This window comes from Aspergillus ibericus, assembly GCF_003184845.1.
Source record: "Aspergillus ibericus CBS 121593 unplaced genomic scaffold BO80scaffold_16, whole genome shotgun sequence".
Taxonomy (NCBI): Eukaryota; Fungi; Ascomycota; class Eurotiomycetes; order Eurotiales; family Aspergillaceae; genus Aspergillus; species Aspergillus ibericus.
The window spans coordinates 208,923-227,978 of NW_020292114.1; the positions used below are offsets into that span (position 1 = coordinate 208,923).

The following is a 19,056-nucleotide window of genomic DNA, read 5'->3' on the forward strand; positions in this document are numbered from 1 at the left end:
GAGTACAGGCGATAATATCATGCACCCCCCAATCCACCCAGATCGACCATGATGGTCTCCAGTTGACACAACCCCGTCGGTCTACAATCCGTGACTCGCGAGGCCTCGAGTACTACATAAGAAAGCTGGGACTCGCCTGACTCGCTCAACTCGCTTTCTGAAGCAGCCGGCCGATAACTTTCGTCCTCTCAGAACCAATGGTTCCTGCGATCAACTCGGAATGCTCCAGCGCACTGCTGGCCAGACACATGCCACAGAATTCTCCGATCCATTCATTCCTACCCCTCTCTTTGTCTCTCCTGCAGCATGTTCTTCAGAGGTTTTTCTCCTCTATACTGAACAGCCTCCGGTATGTCTATCGTTTCTCGGCACTCCCAGTGTGCAAATGACAGTTGTTGTCCAAGCCCTGGCTCTCAGCCACACACATTACTACACATGGACTGGCCCTGATTCTTACCGTCTGTACGCACGAATTGATGAGATCCCGCCAGGTGGTCGGTGCCAACCACACCCCAGTACAAGGCCAGTGGCACTCAACGACCGAGAGTCAGTCCTCATAACTTACCCCGGATATCCTGAAGGAGGCGTTGGAGCAAGCTTGCCTGGTGCATGTAGACTGTTGTAAATAGGCCTTTGCGGCGGCTATGGGCCGACGGTGCAACACTTCGGGTTTGGATGGACCGGGCGTTCAGTATGTTTGTCGGGCCCCGAGCAGTGATACCCGACATTCTAAATCCATCTTGCCGTTGCTTCTTTCCCTCACTTGAGACCAAGTTTGCATTTCCTGGTGGAGGGCCCTTGGTATAAAGGCAATGTGATTACCATGATTATTCAGCGGAATATGAATGCCTGGGCGACATGAAAGCCAGCCCTACAACAGTGGAGACTGGTGGTTCTCGTGCAATCAATATAATGAGGGATTCAGAGGCGAAGGAAGATCCGTGAAAGCAAGAGAGGAAGCGACGCAGGACGAGAGGTTGGAACCCAAAAAGTAGAGAAACAGGGAACTCGCCATGACATGACGTGGACCAGGAGCGGAAAACCCGATCTAAGATGCACCTACGGAGTAGGCAGCGGAGAGGAGAATCCCCAGGTGCATTGGTCCGGCGAAAGAAGAACCCGGAGGGGGTCTGATTGGTGCTGGCAGTTACGAACAGACAAACAAAAACATGCGTGAGATGATGACATTGCGTCTAGGCGAATCAGTTGGACCAATTCCCGGGCGTGTGATAAGGGACGGACGTGTGTCGCAGGCTGGCCGCCCCCAGGGAAGCAAGCCAACTAAAGGGGATGGATATTAGCAGGATCCATCCAGGTTCGCGGATGGATCTGGGCTCTGGCTTCTGGAGGCAAGACTGGAGCCGGTGCGCACCTGCCGCCAAGCTCTTCTTACTTGAAGGGGACTGGCCCCGACCACTGCCTACAGACACTAACTCGGGATTCTTTTTAGGCAAACTGGCAGCAGTGGCCGATAAGGAAAGGGGAGGGGATGACGACTAGTACTGTAGTTGTCGCCCGTGGCTGGGTGGTTGGGGCTCTGGTGTCCTTTTACTAAGTCGGCTCTTTTCTCATTTCTACACCGGAGATACTCCGCATGGCATCGTAGAAACAGCGGGAATGGGAACTCGGATCGAGTTCTGTAACATCAAACATGGTTCATTCACAAAGAGAGGAGGGAGGGGGAGGGGCAATGGAGAGGCAAAAGTGGAACAATGTCAACCACAAGAACTGTCCGACGGCAACCCTTCCATGCTTTTTCCACTGGGATACTGCCCCTGGTTACTACTGCTTTGGTGTTGGTGAGACCTAAGGGGTCCCCATGTCCCTTCCAGCATTGCTATCTTCACTTTTTTTTTTTTTTTCCCTCTCTCGTTTCTCCATTCGCCTTCCTGCACAGGCCTGGCCACCCTGAATTTGAGACCCAAAGATGCCAGGGTCATCAAGGGTCAGATAAAGCCCCATTTTGGGAGGGCGACAACCTGTGTACTATACTAGTGAGCACGCAGGAGCAGTCCGATACTGCAGCAGAGCCTACCAGCGCCGCCAACGGAGACAAATATAGCAGGCGATCGTCTAGGCTCCACCGTCTCGGGTGGTGAGACGGTGAAACCAGGAAGCCTATCTCTTCCCGCCCGTTGGCCAGTGGCATCCAGCATACGTAACGCACCCTTGTCTATTCGCAACGAACAAGAAGCTGCAGCTGGATGCGCCCCACCGGGGTGGCAGTTGCGTTCTTTAGTGCCTGGATCAATTTACTTTTTTCTCCCTCTTTTTTAATTTTTCTTTGATTGTCGTTATATTATTAGCACGATAGCAATTATTATCAGCGTGGCCTGGAGATGTAGGGTAATCTCTATCCACCTGGGAAAACAGGGACCATGATCGCATCGCATTGCTTTCCATCTCGGTTCCATGATCGCGTGAATTTTATTCGATATTTTTTTACTTTTCTTGAGTTATTTTCTAGATGGAGAGGATGGAGGGATAACCCTCAGATCTGAATCACCAGGAGGAGCGCAAACTCCAGCTAGAAAAGAACAAGCTTTGGGTTCGAAAGGAGTAACGATCTAGGTCTCGCCTACGTAGATTAAGACAGGTGAGATTACATTATTATTTGCTGTCTCACATACCAATGACATTATTGTTCGCGATTAGCTCTTAGGCCAGGCACTAATCGACTCCATCCTGATTTCTCTCCATACTCCCTGGTGGTTAGCTTGCCAATTCCCTTTCCTTTTCCCTTTTCTCCTCTTTTTCTCCTCGCCTTTCCTGCCCCCTCCCCCCTCGAAGTCCCTCCTTCCTGGTCGCAGGTTTCCTGTTTTTCGTCGCCCTCGTTTCTTATTCCTTTCATCCCACCACAGCTCGCTAAATGGATGCCCGTTGAACCAATTGTCGCCTTCCATTCCACCTCTTCTCTCGTTTATACCTACTACCTCCTCAACTCTACTGCTTACTCATTCCTCGCCCGGTTCCTGGATACCACGCTGGTTGATGCGGGGTGTTTCTGCCATTCGTTCGTCACTCCGCTAGTTACCGCAAACGGTCGCTCTCCTCTTTCTCCGACTCCTCGCTGCCACCAACTCCTCTGAACTGTCTACGAAGCAATCGTTAAAATAACAAAGAAAAGAAAAATAACCAAAAAAAGGAGAGACGGAGAGAGCGCAGGCATTGGGAATTACAGTCGCTCGTTTATCATCCCTGGCAGAACACTTTGACTTGACATCTACTGGGAGAGTCCCGTCCATACTTACCTCCTGAAGAAAGGTCCCTCCTCGACCACTCTTTCCATCTCCGGTATACTTCCAGCAACAGCAACCGCAACATCGCCCATCATGCCGTTGTTCAAACAGCTTCGTCGTCGCTCGAAGGCCAATTTCCACACCAAGTCAACAGAGACCAGGTCCAACGAATCCCAATCCAATGGGGAGCTGACTTCGGGAAAGTCATCTACCACGCCTGATACTGCTTCATACAGTTCTCTCACCCCGCCTTCATCCATCAAGCCAAACCTTTCATCCCCCAACCTCCCTTCCCTCAGCGAGAGCAACGGCACCTCCAACAACGCCGTTTCCCCTCTTTCTGTACCTTCCCAGCGTCCAGCCCTACTCACGGCTCCGTCGCAGCGGAATAGCGCCTATGTAAGAGCTAGCGACCCTTCGACCCCATCTCTAGGCTAACCGTCTTGTTCATATGTACAGTTTGGCAGTAATATGTCTGTCAATGGTGCCGTGCGGTCGCCCACTCCCTCTTCTCCGTACGCCCCGAGGATCATTTCCATCTCCGATAACTCTTGGGTTTGTATCCCTACTCTAGCGTATCCCCATTTCACGTGTATTCTGTCCATGGACTTGTGTACAAGCTGACTCCTCAATTCATCCACAGGTCCACCAGAAGGTCCTGCTTGTTTACGGCCAAATAGGAGACCCAAGACAACATCCGCTGGACGGAACTGTAACGGTCTATCACCATCAGGATAGTTTCCCGTCGGTGGCCTGGCCGGTCACATCTTCCCACTTCAAGACCCTGGTGCACCTCGTTCCGGGACCGAACCGCCTGCGCTTCGAGTTCGTCTCAGCCAAGCATTCATCCGGCAGTTCTCATCCGACCACCCATACCTCCTACATCTGCATTAATTATCTCCCGTTGGTCAACACGCCGCCCTTGCACCTTGTCATTTTGCTGGGAAAGGACTCGGATGGGACATTTGACGCCGTTCCGGAGAGACAACAACGGGAAGGAAATGGACTCGAAACGGCGATTCAAAAATATCGCATGGCGGCGTACCTTTGGCAGGCATTTACTGGTGAACAGATGTTCCGGAACAACTTTGGACGTCGATGCTTCCGGTTCGAAGAAGAGTGGCAGGCGGGCAGCCTGAGTCGCCGTGATGCAGTTAACGGCCAGATGCGGAACGAGGCCAAGGTCCACGTTATCCGGACCGACAAAACGGTCGCAGAGCTCAGGGACCTCAACCTTGCCCAGCAGAATGATTCCGCTACCCACAAGGATGAGCTGTTCCGAATCGCTAGAGAGGCAGTGAAGGACCATTTCCGTCTTCAACCCGGTCAGAAACAGTATGTCTCAGTCCTACTTCTTGACTCCCATTGGGATGTGGGCACTCAGACTATCACCGGTCACGCCGCTCTGGGTTCGAGCACCGGGGATCTTAAGCTAGCGATATTTGGCTCCCACAGCCTGCAGAGCTACCCTACCAGCTTGGAGGATGTTGTAGACGCCTTCTCGGACTGCACCAGAACCGACACAGAATTCGTTGCGAACGATTCCGGCGAGGGTGGCTCCAGCTGGGAAGCAGCTAATATCGGCATTGGTGCTCACCTTCACGAAGTCGGCCATCTTTTTGGGTGCCCACATCAGGAGTCGGGTATCATGCTCCGGGACTATGTCCGCCTCAGCCGGTCGTTTCTCACCCGTGAGCCCTTCGCAACCAGAACAAAGACCCAGGGCCTCAAACTGTGCCTGCCTCAAGACGAGTGCAGTTGGCATCGTCTCGACGCTTTGCGTTTCCGGTTTCACCCCTGCTTCCGACTTCCCGGCGATGCTCCGTTGGCTTCGGACGATAGCATCCAGGTTTGGCCCGTTGAAAATGGTAAGATCGTGTTTACTGCCTTGACGGGTATAGCGTTCATAGAACTGTACGCTGAGGGGGACAACGTATGCCGGAATTTCATCGAATACCTTAACAGCGAGTCGAGCAGCAATGGGCTGCCGAAGCAAGTCACTGTGACGGAAAGCGAACTGCGGCAACGCGTGTATGGCACCGAGAAGGAGAAGAAGAAGTCCATCAGGCTGGTTGTCTTCTCAGGCGGCCTCGGAAGTTACAATGTTGATTCAATCAATAATCTAAAATCGAAGCAGGCGCTGGTGAAACTACCCAAGAGTCATACCGGGTACAAGGGGAACAAGATGGGCTTCTCGCAGTTGGACGGCAGTCAGCCAGAGCAGCTGTTGCTGGATTGCGCCTTCGCGTCGACCAAGCTCCTGACCTCTGTTCGGATTTACCATGAGAATGCGCTCCATGGCTTGGAATTCTTCTATGAAGATGCTACGAGCCAAATCTTCGGTAATCGAGGAGGAAAGTCTGATGATTTCGTTCTTGGTAAGTAAATTTCTCCCCCCAAATTGTCTGTCCAAATCATGACCGGTGCCCGGTACTCTGATAGATTCGCTATCGATCAAGACTAACAATTTAAATTAGATACCAGAAGAGGAGAGATCCTACTCGGTTTCTATGTCCGGGCTGGACAGTGGATCGATGGCATTGAGATTCTGACCAGCCAGGGCCGGAAATCTGGCATGTTCGGAAATCCCCAAGGGGGCACAGGGTATGCAAGTCCCAAGCCAGTTTCTATCTACTCGCAATAGCGTCAACTTTCTAACCCGGCACTTCCAGATACACTCTAATCCCTCCTCTTGGGTACAAGATCGCTGGCATCTCCGGATCCAGTGGATCTTGGGTCGATGGCTTTTCGTTGGTGATCATGCACTGATTTCGTATTGCACGCTGATTAGCATGGGATCCTCAGCGTTTGCCTCCATGAGCGCTGATCATGAATCCGAGTCATGGTCATATCTGACTTGCCCCTGAAGCACCTGGATCTTATAGCCAGAGTCAACCTATCACGATATCAGCAATATCCGATCTTAGATTAGATCCGGATGTGCCTTTTCGTGTCGCTCGTGGAACGTCCTTTGATATCCGATCGATCTTGTGCGTGCGTCCGACTGCGGCCCCGACTTAAGCTCAACGATTCCTGTCAGCTCGCAGCAAACGTCTACCCAAAAAGACCCATGACCGAGCGGAACTTGCAGATCGACTTGAGCCTTGCAGTTCATCTGCCCTGCGCCTGAGAGCGCACGTTGTCTATATGTCCTTACCTTTCTTGTTTCTTCTTGTCTGTTTGCCATTTAAGTCGTGACATGTCTACATTGGGCGGCGCCCAGGAGTTGCGGTGGCCTTCATTCCTTCCTCTTTCGTTTGTCATCTCTTTTCTTTTCTTTCCCATTTGGAGCCTTGCGCTGAGGGACTGTTACTGAAGATCTGGGGCGGGTCAGTACACGGTGCATGCCATGAGATAAGCAGGACTTGGAACCATGGCGATTCATACTGGGACATATTTGTTTAGGGAACATAATTGATGGTTGGCCGAGGGGCCCATAGATAATTGCACATGCACTGCATCTGCCAGTTGATGGCACATTGAGGGGGGTTCTAGTCTACAATGGGGCAGGCCCAGTCGTACAGGTCTCGGAGTGTGCACCTTGGCCGGCATCCCAGGGGGCTCCGAGAAAGCAATGTTGTAGGAAGACATGGGGGAAATAGCCTATCTGGCCTTGTAGAGCGCACGTCACCGATCACTTGGGATCGCACATGGGTTCGTCCGATGGGTGGGCGATGTCTAGGTACCGCCTCGGTGCCCTCGGTTCAGATCAGCAGCGAGTAGGGAACGGAGAGTGATGCGCATGCGCATCATATGCATGGCAGGTAGGACGGGTCATGCCTTAGTATGACATGCATTGCCTTATGTTGGGATAGTCGCAGTTGCACCAAAGTTTCCCCCGATTTAGACCTCAGAGGCTCAGACCAAGGCAGGAGCCACGCACCCTCGATGGAACAGGACCACGAGCTGGTAGATAGAATGCTGTGACCCGAGCCAACAAGCTTTGGGACCTACAGCAATGGAAACTTCGCGGTGAACGGTAGGTCCAATATCGGTCTTCCCTCGCTGGCTACCATCTTCCTCGACCCCCTGGTGCTCAGGAGCCGGTAGGTTTCCTGTGCCTCCTGCCCCTTTCGGGGTTGACCATACGGCACGTCCTGCACCTCCACTGCCTGTGGTCTTAGTGTGTCGATCGACTTTTCGTGGAGTCCGAGACCCGTCGGGTCGCAACCCCCCCCCCCCCCCCCTTCTCCTTGGTTTGATCGCCATCAGCCTTATGGTTCAGCCACGGCGTCAGGTACCTCCCTAGTGGTGACGGGGATGACCAATGGGTCTGTCCCGTGTCAGCCATACCGCCGCCATCCAGTCAGCTCCAGGCCATAGGTGGCGGCAGTCCAGATTGAGATTTGGAATCCAGCGTTCCGGTGAAGCTGTGTGTCACCAGGCCCTCCTCCCGTACTGGAAGCTGTCCAGCCGACCAGAGTTGGATGTCTTGACACTCTTGCCTCCAGACGGACCATTGATCAACTTCTCGAACTGTCCAGTTGCTATCGACCGAGTCCACAGGCGGAGTCGGGAGTATCTCGATACCAGGTGATACTCCCGGTAATTACCGTTCGCATGACAGTGACAGGACCCAACCAGGCGGTAACTCCTTCATACGTCGTCCGTATTAGTTATGTATTCACTTGGATGAGTCAGTCATGGCTGGGGCATCTGGGATGGAATTCTGCAAACGAACAGGATGGAGGCATGCTTCCTAACCATCATAGCAGCGACCGTTCGAAGATTCCATATCGATTCCACGCAAGGGGACGCCATGTCACGGTGTCAGAGGCATCCGGTTCAGGAAGGCCAAGGGACTAGTTCGGTCACTATCTACGCCACAGTGGAATTATTCTGTCGCTTTCTCCCTACTAGGTGCTTTCTGGGTCTCGCATTACCTGCCGGGCTCTGCCCATCGGCACCTCCATCTCTATCTCCTTCCCGATCCCAGGCCACAGGCTATTACCCGAAGCGGGTGAATATGGCGCTTCCCATGTCCAGTCAGTGCAGTCAGTGCAGTCACATGTGCTGCTACCTGACGGAGACATGGAATCAAGATTCGGCGAACCATGGGGCAATAGTCCTTTCGATGAACCCGATTTCTGCAGGGCTGGCGTGTACGGTGCTGGTGCACACAGTAGACCTGTGGCCTAGGTATTTCCTTTGGCGTCTGTGTGGCGTGTGCATCCACATCCTTTCCATCTGAACCAACGTGGAGCCAGCCACCAAGCCCCCATCCTCATGCAGATCTCCCAGACCTGTCACTCTCCCGTCCACACCGGCGAACCGTACATCCTATCTATACGATGTATACCCTGTAGTATGTTGAGAGTAAGTACTGGAATGTATTGGGTAGAACTGACTAACACACAACGTCCAGCATGCTGAGAACGGAGGCATGGCCTCGACACGTCATGATAGTGTCATCAACTGGCCGTCCATCGAGTCGATGCAGCGAATCTGATCCGATCCGCGACAAAGGATCGAATGAGATCCCGCCCTGACTAACCGACACGATGCTTGCCACCGATGGGATCCCTGCGCCCTCCTTCTCTGCCGTGTCGGACGGCAGAGCGGGAGAGCGTGACCCCTTCTCATTCGATCGGAACCATGGGTCACAGCCTCAGAATAGATTAAAGACGCCTCGGAAAGCACGGCCTCCGAAGGGGAACTGTGTGATAGACTGATAGTCTGGAGTAGCTTTCAGATGGAGCAGATGGAGCGCGGGAAATGCATGTCGTGCGGCCCTACCATGGGGAAGATCGTCCATCAACCTTCATCGCGGGGCGAATCAAGTCAGATATCACCAAGCCGGGCGGTTTCCATCTACGTACTTTGTACGCCGTCCGACATGTTGGGAGAACCCCCATCCACACGATTGCGATCAGAAACCGAGGCCTAACCCATTGGTATGGATGTATAGACCTCGTAAGGGGTATACGCTGGTACTGCGTAGGCGATATCCCTCCCTCCCCACCTCCCCACCTCCCCATCCCATACCGGCAGGGCCACTTAACATAGTAGTACTACCCAGGCCTAAAGTATGTGGCACAGGACAACCACTTCCGGCGTCCGGAGAATATATGCGGGCTGCATGCGACCAAACAACTGGCAGCAAGTCGCCATTCCGCATTGGGGCCTGAGTCCACTGGGAGGAGCGAGCCCGAGTCTGGATCGGGTAAGTCTTATGGATTACGACCATCCCCCATGCAACGTCCACCTACATTACTCATGGTTCCTCAAGCATCAACGACATTCATTCTGTCGCTTACGGAATGCCATCCACAAATCAGATTGATCCTCTCAATTCTGCAGGATCGAAGGTTATCCCGCGCGTCCCCTGTCATGTACTATGTAGTAGGCAGCGCTGCAGCCAAAACAAAAACCGTGATTGCTGTTCGTGAAGAGAAATGATGGTCGCCGCCGGTGCAGTGTTTATCATCCGACAACCCCAATGCGGCCCCTCCTCAGGGTTGCCCTGCACCTCGACTGTTATGTACTAGCTGCGCAAGCGGCTCCGACGAATAAGCGTCGGAGGCCCCTACGCATCGGTCAAGCGACATCTTACTGCTTGCTGGCTGGCTTACAAGGCTTGTTATCGTAGCCACCGAAATAACTATACTAGATGCATGGGCGTGGGTAATGCAGCCCGACCCTATGGCGTTTATGGTTCGTCTCGAGGATTGATAGTCGTTACCGGCGTTTTGATGCTGAGTGATGAAGCTATATATTCTGCACACTTCGGGAAGAATGATGCCTGAGGCCCACCAGAGGACACGTAATCTATCGACCTATTTCCACATCCGGATGCGATCATTCCCCCAAGGAGTCTATGACTGATATCAACACAGCCTAGTGTAGCTGAGCCGATGCCCACCGTCTGATGGTGCAATCAAGTCTTCTGGGGCAGATAGGGACAACATGATAGGGGGGACCCGCGATAAGACGCCAAACGAACTAAAGCAGCCACATCCTTCCTCCTTGAAGATCCCTCGACCCAGGGCCGCAGACGGGCATGGTCCGAAGCCAGAATGATTAATTGGGGTCTACCGAGTGCTCCATATGATGTCTAACCGATATTAAATGGAAATTGCCACTGGGGGAGCGATACACCGTCCACCAGAAATTAGCACGCGATCGGGATCGCATCGGGCGACGTCTGATACCGAGTACTATTATCTTTTGTATATCCGCGTCTAGACCGAATCCACCATGACGTTAACAAAAGTACCCCGACCACCGTTTAATGACGGGAGCTCCAAGCAGCAATGGAGCTGTGCCTTTGCGCTGGTGGGGAAAAAAAAATAAAGGAAAGCAAAGAACTCCTGAAGGGCCCCATGAATGCTATGATGTAATCCGGGGGGCTTCCGTTACGATGAAACAGACTGTGATTGGTCGAGCGGGAGCGGGCCTATTTTCCCCTTGACTCGGAGCAGTTGTCCAACCAATCAGCGCGCGCCGTTCATTGTACACTCTTTTAAGCCGGACCTATCATTTCCACTCCCGGAAAGTTAGTAGGGTATACCGTGAACCCGTCAGCTCTGAAATTCCTCTCGATAGAATGGATGGCAGGCATGAACTGTCAGCCCCCCGGTACCCCTGAGATACATGACGTAACCCCTGGCTCCTGCCTCGAAAAGGAAACAGTTTCAATGTCTTATGGGTTTTCCACCCGCCCATGGTCGACCGGGAGGTTAGGACAGCAACTTTTCATCATTCTTTGGAACCCTCTCCGTTTGGTCGGTCGGTGCCTTACTTCTTCAGGGCGTCTGCTCAAGTGCTAGTCCAGGCTGACTAACTGGGCGACGGGAGGGCGGAACTGGACTGACTGTCACTTGGCCCTTGCCCCCATGCCAACGACGCTGTTTAGGTAATAAGGTTCTGAGGAGCTCCGTCCGATGTGACCCGGGGCCTGACATGCCATGCATCTGATTGGCGGGTAAGTGTCCCAAGCAATCGGCGCCGGCCTAGCCCTACCACCATTTACCGCGTCCATACAATCCACGGTTTCAGTATGGTACAGTATCAGCGTTCGACCCCCGAACAGAGGTGGCCGGCAGAGTACTCGTCGGTGAGATGCAGATGCTGCGATGAGAATTGTGTGCACCAAAGTTGAATTCTGGGAATGGCCTTTGGTTGACCTGCAGGATCATCTGCTGAATCAACAGTCCACTTCTAGTGATGTCTGTGCTTGGCGCAGCTTGTGTCATGATGGTCCAGTTCCATGGTTAGTGGATGATTCATGGTTGGATGCTCCCCAGTCAGACCCCGTGCACGACAGAATAAGCTCCCGGCCCAGATTTCGACTCCATTTGGACTCCATAACTGTTGCTAAGGCAGTCGGATGTTTCACTTCTCCAGCACGCATTGATAGTCTCTATCCACCTCGCTCCGTCTCCATGTCTCCATCCTCCACTCTCCAAGGCCAGAGGATTCCACCAGCCCGCTTTGGGGGGAGGAGAACCTAGGATGCTGTGCGTGCTCAGGACGAACTTGGTTCTCTTCCCACCCCCCTCCCTCTCATGCCGGGATGGGTCAATTGGGACCGATCGGAGGGCCTCCATTCCGTTTCGAGTCGAAAATGGGACGGTTGTCCAGAGAGATGGGTCGTCGAAGGCACGCTACGAGGGCACATCAATCATATAATGGCGCTGGTGCCATGTGATAACAATTGCAGATCAATGGGCTTAGTTGGTCTGGCCAGATGCCTACTTTGGCAGTAGTCTGGCTCTTTTTCAAATTTAATGTCAGTCGGTGGATCCACTCGACGCCGACAGAAATGGGGTTGGCACAACTATCTACTGTGTGCTGCAGAGTGGTTTCTAGATCTCTCGCCCTCCCTTTTTCTTTTTCTTTTTCTTTTTTTTTTTTTGGCCCTCTTCCCTTGCACCATAATTGTGCGGCTGGGGAGAGGAGCGGAGCGGCTCCCTCGCGTATGTTCAGGAAGGAGGACGGACAACCTTCCTCCAAACTGGGATGAAGGTTGTTATGATGTGTTGGCCTGGCACTCCCGCTGCGACCCTCCGGAATGTTCCCTTTCTCTCTCTTCCCTCCATCTCTTTCGTTTCCCCCCTGGGACGAACGAGACGTTCTGTGCAGAAAAAAAAGTGTATTCTTCTATCAGGTGTCATAATGGGGGAAGCATACTCGGTACACCGTGCAGGACAACCAAGGTTCACGCCCGCAACCACAGCTACTCGAAGAGGACATAGATAACTCCGAGGTACTATCTCGGGAGGTACTTCTTATACGCCCAACTCAAAAGGACCACCTACCAGATCTGTATGAATGCCTGAGTTACCACCGTCTTGGGATAGGCGACAGATGTGGCTGATCGTGACTGCTAAGGTACCGCGATGAGTGCCCCCGGTAGGGTTAGGTACGCACCGCGGTGCATGGCCAGTCAGTGACAATTCGAAGTTCCTTGTGCATTATCATGGGGCTGCCGCCAGCAGCAGCAACAGCAGCAACCGCAGCCCCGGCTGGGGGAAAGATGACGTAGGTTCCAGGTTAGTAAATGTGCCTGTTGATTGGGAAGTCGGAAATCGGCTCGAACCCACTCCCCAGTGTCTGGGTCCGGTCCCATTGTAGGACTGGCACCGTATCGTGGTCGCTCCGGTGCTAGTGATAGGTGCATGAGGCTTCAATATACCATGTCAGCCCGTAAGTATTGAGCCAGGACCAGCTGAGTAGGATTTTGATATCCGGATGTGGGTTTACACCCAGCCCACTGGGCCCCGCAGACGGGATCGTTGAGCGAAGGAGATACGGAGGTCCAGGATTCTTGGATGTCCCCTGACTACTATAATAGGATCCATGTTGTTGGGAATCTATTGAACTCGGGCAGAGATGGTCGATTGAATTCGACGCTGTATGCCCGCTCGCAGTTGCTTGAAGGTCGCTGGTATAATACCGAAACGGTAAAATACAGCCGAGTATACTTGGAGGTACTGTACGAGTGTATTACCACGGAATATTACTATTTACCGGATCCACTCCACCCCTCACACCCTCCCCACTGATCCTTGGGTCTCGTCTGGTTGAGTCCGACCCAGAAAATCATCTCGGAGACAGACCCAGAGATTAATCTAAAAAAAATAAAAATAAAAATAAAAAAAAAGCATATTAACTGAAAAAGAGAAAAAAGGGAAAAAAAAAAGTAGGAGCGACAGGCCGCGCGACAGAGAAAGTAAGAGAAAGATCAGAAAGGGACAGAAGAGTTTCTGGAAGGTTTCTTTCATACCTACCTCATTGCGTCTTTTTTATCACTCAACCAACCGTTATTATTGCACGTCACCACGCCTCCCATGTGGTCCCTTTTTCTCTTCTTTTATTAATAACTATCACATTCTTTCCACAAATCCTCCGACTTGGTAAAAAAAATATCTTTTCCTGAATCCTCTCGGACAGTCGACTCTTCAGCGCAGAGGTACTCGGAATCATCCTCTCAGCGTCCATATCCACCCTACATCCGAACTATTATTGGGGGCTTGTCTTACCGTCTGGTCCCAGTGCTCCCCCAACATTCATCATCACTTCTTGCATCTCCTCTCCCCTCCTTTGGGCCCTGAAGTACTACCGACTTGTCTCTCTCCTTCTTTCCCTCTCCTCCCCTTCCCCTCCCGCTATTCCCTGTACAAATTATACCGCATACGTATCTTCTTTCACGCCTGTCGCTTCTGCTCGTCTCCTCTCCTCTCTCTCTACTACTCTTTCTCCCCTCACTCACACACACACACACACACACACTCTCTCTCTCTCTCTCTCTCTCCCTTGGTCCTCTCCCACCGCCGCCTCTCATATGATCGTTGAGTAAGGGGCGCATCCGCTATAAACCCAATACCACCTGCCAAATCCCGCTCGTCTTCGACACCACTCGGACCTCTTCCCCCAAACCCTTTCCCCCCCCCCCCAATCTCTGTCTCCGCCCACGACCCCGATACCAGCTCGAAAATCGGCTTTCCCAACTACCTTCTGGCGGTCATACCTGCGATCGCAGTCATTTCTCGGTAGCCGGTGATTGTGATGTGACACGGGAACCGTTTCCAATCGTCGCCATACCAGTGTTAAAGTTGCTCGCAACGGAAACGGGAGAGCTATACAACAACAACCCCCGATAACTTCGAGGCTCCGGATCAGATAGCGCTTGGCGATCCGAATGCCACCTTTAGCCTCAGGCGCACCTCTGTTTTCTCCTGGATTTGTCATTTCGCCATAATCTCTCGGGCGCTCGCGAATCACACTACGAAAAAGTAATCACTTTCCGACGACTCTTGTCGATAATGTTCCGTAACAGGTATGTTGGGATCTCGGGACTTGAGGTAACGACTGGGGAAAATGCTTACCGGAATAATTGTCCTTCCAGAAAGAACTCTCAGAAGCCTGACGATGAGCTCATTCAGAAATTCCAAAGAACCTTCTCAGATGTCGTTCCCCAGGTCCCTCACCGCAATGCCACGCGCTTCGGTCAGATCCCCATTGGACCTATCACTCCAGCTAGGTAATAAGCCACTTGACCTTTAAATGTGACTATGTCGTGTTCCTCCTGGAATACGGCTGGCAAAATCAAACTTGTGGAGCGAAGCTAACGGGTCACCTGCGCCAGGCTGAGCATGAACAACGATCTGAAGCTTAATGATCCTACCCCCCGCGCCACAGACGACATGCGGTTCGCACCACCATTTGTTGACCCGAATGCGGTCTCCTATGTCAACCCATTACAGCCCCATGGTTACTATACCCCCAACTCCGGTGGACTGGGTGCAATGTACCACAGCCAAGCAGGGGATTTGCACACCCCAGGCATGGGTCTCAGCATGATTACTCCGCTTTCCCTCCCGCAGCAGATTTCCGCCGCTACCATCAACGCTGCGGGCACTGCAGCCATGGGCCTGGATCATTTCGATCAGCAATACATCCCACCACACTTCCAAAACCCGCAACCGTTTGCTCAGCAACCGGCATTTGCCCCTAGTGCTTTTGTTCAGAGTGATACAGGTTACGATGCCATGGATGACTCTGTCGAAGAATTGTCTCTAAATGATGTGGATATGCAGGGTCACCCCTCTCAATTCGTAACATCAACGATGCAAGATGATCAGGCCAGCATTCAGAATCCTGGCGAAACGTGAGCTTCAATCCTCCCCCCCCCCCGTGCCTGTTCCATCATTGACGGGGACGAATCCCAGTTTCCGTTATCATGTCACTTTGCGCGCACCCACAGCCATGATCAATCACCAAGCGGAGATTCCTGTCACATACCTCAATAAAGGCCAGGCGTACTCGGTGTCCGTCATCGATTCCACTCCGCCACCCATGACTGCTCTACCCATCAAGTACCGCACATACATCCGCGTATCATTCCAAGAAGACGAACAGCGGGCCAAGCCGGCTGCTTGTTGGCAACTGTGGAAAGAAGGTCGGGGATCCAACGAGGCGCATCAACGAGGCGGAAAGCTGCAGGCCGTGGAGTATGTCGATCCCATCCAGGGGGGCATTGAAGACACCAAGAACCGTCAGATTCAGCTGGAAAGCTCATCGTTTGATGGGTTCTGCGTCACATGGACCCTGAACCCATCCACGGGAGGGTCGGAGTGTTCGATCCCGGTGCGGTTCAACTTCCTGTCGACGGACTTCAGTCATTCCAAGGGTGTCAAGGGTATCCCGGTCCGACTGTGCGCGAAGACCGAAATGGTGCTACCGGATGGTGCGAGTCCCACCTCGGCCAGAGAGTCCGAAGTGTGCTACTGCAAGGTCAAGCTCTTCCGGGACCATGGAGCCGAGCGGAAGCTGTCCAACGATGTCGCCCATGTCAAGAAGACCATTGAAAAGCTTCGACAACAGATTGCCCAGGCTGAGATGGGAACGGGCAACTATGGCAAGCGCAAGCGCAGCGGTGGCTCGATTGCGCTCAAGGGAACCGATCCGCGTCCGACCAAGATCACCAAGCACAAACGGACATGGTCCATGAGCTCGCAGGACGGCCCTGGCAAGCTGTCCCTGGAAGACGACCTTCATGCGAAACTCGCGTTGATGCAAGACATGTTCACGTCAACGCGGCCAGTAAGCATTCTAGGATTGCGGGGTGAAGAGCAAGATGACCCGGACTTGTTCCCGGTCATGCTGCCGGAGTCTCGTGAATTCATTAAACAAGAGAGCAGCCGCGGGTCCCGTTTCAGTATCGACGGGACATCCCTGCACGCTGTTTCACCCACCAGCAGTAGCATCTCCACAAACTCCCCCTGTCACCCCACAAACCTCCAGTCGAATCTGTTCTATGACTCGGCGTATCATGGATCCATGTCCACCTCCCGGGAGAACTCACGGTCGTGCTCGGAAGTTCTGGGCGACAAGGGCGCGCTCAAACATCCCGTCAAGGTGCAGAAAGTTGCTTCAACCGATGGCAATGCGCCAATGGGGTATATTGAGGCGGTAGACATTGACCCGACCTACAGACCACCGGTGGATCGACCGGTCAAGCCTAGTAAGTAGTAAAGGTTGTAATATTCCAGGACTGCGAACTGACCACGCCCTAGTCGCATGCTTCTATGTACGTTTCCCGCGAAATGATCAGCGTGCGGATGACTATTACCGGGCCGTCTATCTGACTGAACGGACGGTCCGTGACCTGATGGAGAAGATCTCCATGAAACAACGCATTGATCCGCAGCGCATCGTACGGGTCCTGCACGTCAAGCAGAACGGCCTGAAGATCATGGTGGATGATGATGTGGTTCGTGAGCTTCCTGATGGCCAAGACATGGTTGTGGAGATCTCCGAGGCATCATCATTCGAGAATACGGCCGCGCCGGCAGCTGTCGAGGTCAAACTGAGCTATTGACGCTGCTCTGCAAACCCACGACGCTCTTTGTTTTCTTCTCGTCTCATTCAAATCTTTTCTGCGATTGACCCTTGACTACGGGCTTCTCGGGTCGGATTCTACAGTCTTTTTTGGCGCCTGGTGCGTGGTATGAGGTACGCTTGGTCACATACATCCGTCAAGCACTACCTTTGCCTGTTTTTCCGGAGTTGGGGTTTGCGTGCATCAATCTTGGGGGCGTTCGTTGGATAGGGAATAATACACGAGTTCCCGAGCAATGATACCCTGTCGCCATATATTTGCCCTATTGTTGTTGCCATTGTGTTATATCTTCTTACGATATCCTGAATTTTTCATCGTCGGCAACGTTGTCTGGGCTTTGGGATACACGACCTCCAACATATTTCGATGATTTTATTTGGTTTGTAATTTCGAGGATTTGATTTGAGGTACGAGGAACACGAATAGATACCCTGTCCAGTCTTGTCGGAATTGCCGTGGTTTTTGGGTGGTTCTGATCTGTCTCCTCTTGCTGTTCCCGTTCTTTGGTTCAGCTTTTTCTTCTACGCTACGTTTCCTGATGCGAAGCGCTTTACCGCAGATTGTCTTGGAATGGTTGCGTTGTGGTGGTTTATCAGACTGATCGCTAGTGGAATCGGTCTGAGTTTGTTATATCAAAAGCGCTAGGTTGGATATACGAAGAACCATGCCATAGACTTACATTGTATTCCTCGTATACCAGATACCATATAACTATACCATATACGGATACCGTTGATGGTATGTGAGGTTGTAACTAGCCCCATCGCGCTGCTGCAGCTGCCAGCCACCCCATCGGCACACAACCGATCGGCTCAACCGATGACATCATGACTTGTCAAGCCACAAACATTCCTTATCCATAGGGACCACTTGACCACCCAGTGGCGCGCCATCTTTAGCGCGCACGTCGGCTAGCTTCCAGTTCCATCCCAACCCGGCTGTCCCGAACCGGCAAGGTCAGCGACAGCCAAGCATCCTCACTGGCGGATGTCAAATCCGCCCCCCTTTCCTACCGTTAGTGGGGCTCATACCTCCCCCTTCGCTTCAATCCATCTGTTATCATTCGTCATCCCGGAGTACATTCATCCTAGTAGCATGCAGTTGATCTCTGTACCCGCTTTTTTCTTTTTTTTTTTTTTCCCTCTTCCTTTTTCTCTTTCTCTTTCTTGGGATTTGCGCATTCCACTTGCCGGATTCGGATGGTCAATGGGATTGTTGTGGATTGGATTGTGCCATTGTGGGTTATGGAGTCACTGTTCATGGAGTAGTATGTCATTTCGGGATTTTGAGTGCTCGGGATTTGGTTGTCCTATCCCGTAGGATGGATGGATATGTGTGGATTAGATGAGGAAGTATGTCTGTTTGATGTATGTACTATACTATCAGCATGTGTGTATGCATGTATGTATGTAACAAATACCATAGATATAGAACGGAATACCATACCCATACTGTTACCTACATAGTAATACCTACTATACTACACTCGGTATGAGTATTAGCGTAGCTACATAGTACTACTAGCTAGTCGCTAAGCCAGTGGAGTGGGCTGGTGGGCTGGGCGGTGGCATGGCGCCGTGGCTGCTGCGGCCCCGTTTCGGTGCATGGATAGTGCGTGTCTTCCAGTTCCTTCAGACTTAATGTCCTGCGTATGTGTGCTGTTGTGGTTGCGGTTTATTGTGTTGGTATGGATATTGTATGTTGCATGTAAGGATTAGTAGTGAGTAAGGTAGGGATAGAGGGACTGTAGGTATGTGCAGCTACCTAAATTGACTTAGTAACAATCACTACCAGTAACTAACGGTAAACAGTAGGTAGTAGGTAGTATGGATATGAAACGACAAGGCCGATCACCATCCCATCACGCAACGTGGCCAACGGGCTAAGCCAGGGGTCGTTCTAGATTTGGAACTCTGTTGTGTCTCAGCGACACTTCTTTTTTTTTTTTTTTTTTTTTTTCCTATGCTAATA

At 52.2% G+C, this 19,056-nt stretch overlaps 4 protein-coding genes across 4 annotated transcripts; all 4 read left to right on the forward strand.

The window, feature by feature from the left end:
• Positions 1-3,118: 3,118 nt before the first annotated feature.
• Positions 3,119-6,085, forward strand: BO80DRAFT_53626 (zinc metalloproteinase family protein). The gene is made up of 5 exons (XM_025724583.1): positions 3,119-3,638; positions 3,699-3,794; positions 3,883-5,617; positions 5,717-5,843; positions 5,912-6,085. The coding sequence occupies exons 1-5, from the start codon at positions 3,333-3,335 to the stop codon at positions 6,006-6,008; spliced, it is 2,361 nt and encodes a 786-aa protein (XP_025575983.1). The 5' UTR covers positions 3,119-3,332; the 3' UTR covers positions 6,009-6,085.
• A 1,726-nt stretch (positions 6,086-7,811) lies between these two features.
• Positions 7,812-8,898, forward strand: BO80DRAFT_53701 (uncharacterized protein). The gene is made up of 3 exons (XM_025724584.1): positions 7,812-8,378; positions 8,447-8,555; positions 8,605-8,898. Exons 1-3 carry the CDS (start codon positions 7,924-7,926, stop codon positions 8,686-8,688), a joined length of 648 nt encoding a protein of 215 aa, XP_025575984.1. The 5' UTR covers positions 7,812-7,923; the 3' UTR covers positions 8,689-8,898.
• BO80DRAFT_53721 (uncharacterized protein) lies at positions 8,822-9,858 on the forward strand. The gene is made up of 3 exons (XM_025724585.1): positions 8,822-9,176; positions 9,279-9,402; positions 9,469-9,858. Exons 1-3 carry the CDS (start codon positions 8,955-8,957, stop codon positions 9,636-9,638), a joined length of 516 nt encoding a protein of 171 aa, XP_025575985.1. The 5' UTR covers positions 8,822-8,954; the 3' UTR covers positions 9,639-9,858.
• A 4,648-nt stretch (positions 9,859-14,506) lies between these two features.
• BO80DRAFT_354052 (grainyhead-like protein) lies at positions 14,507-17,064 on the forward strand (the record flags this gene model as incomplete). The annotated part of the gene is made up of 4 exons (XM_025715681.1): positions 14,507-14,724; positions 14,830-15,351; positions 15,413-16,707; positions 16,760-17,064. 4 exons carry the CDS (start codon positions 14,507-14,509, stop codon positions 17,062-17,064), a joined length of 2,340 nt encoding a protein of 779 aa, XP_025575986.1.
• Positions 17,065-19,056: the final 1,992 nt, after the last annotated feature.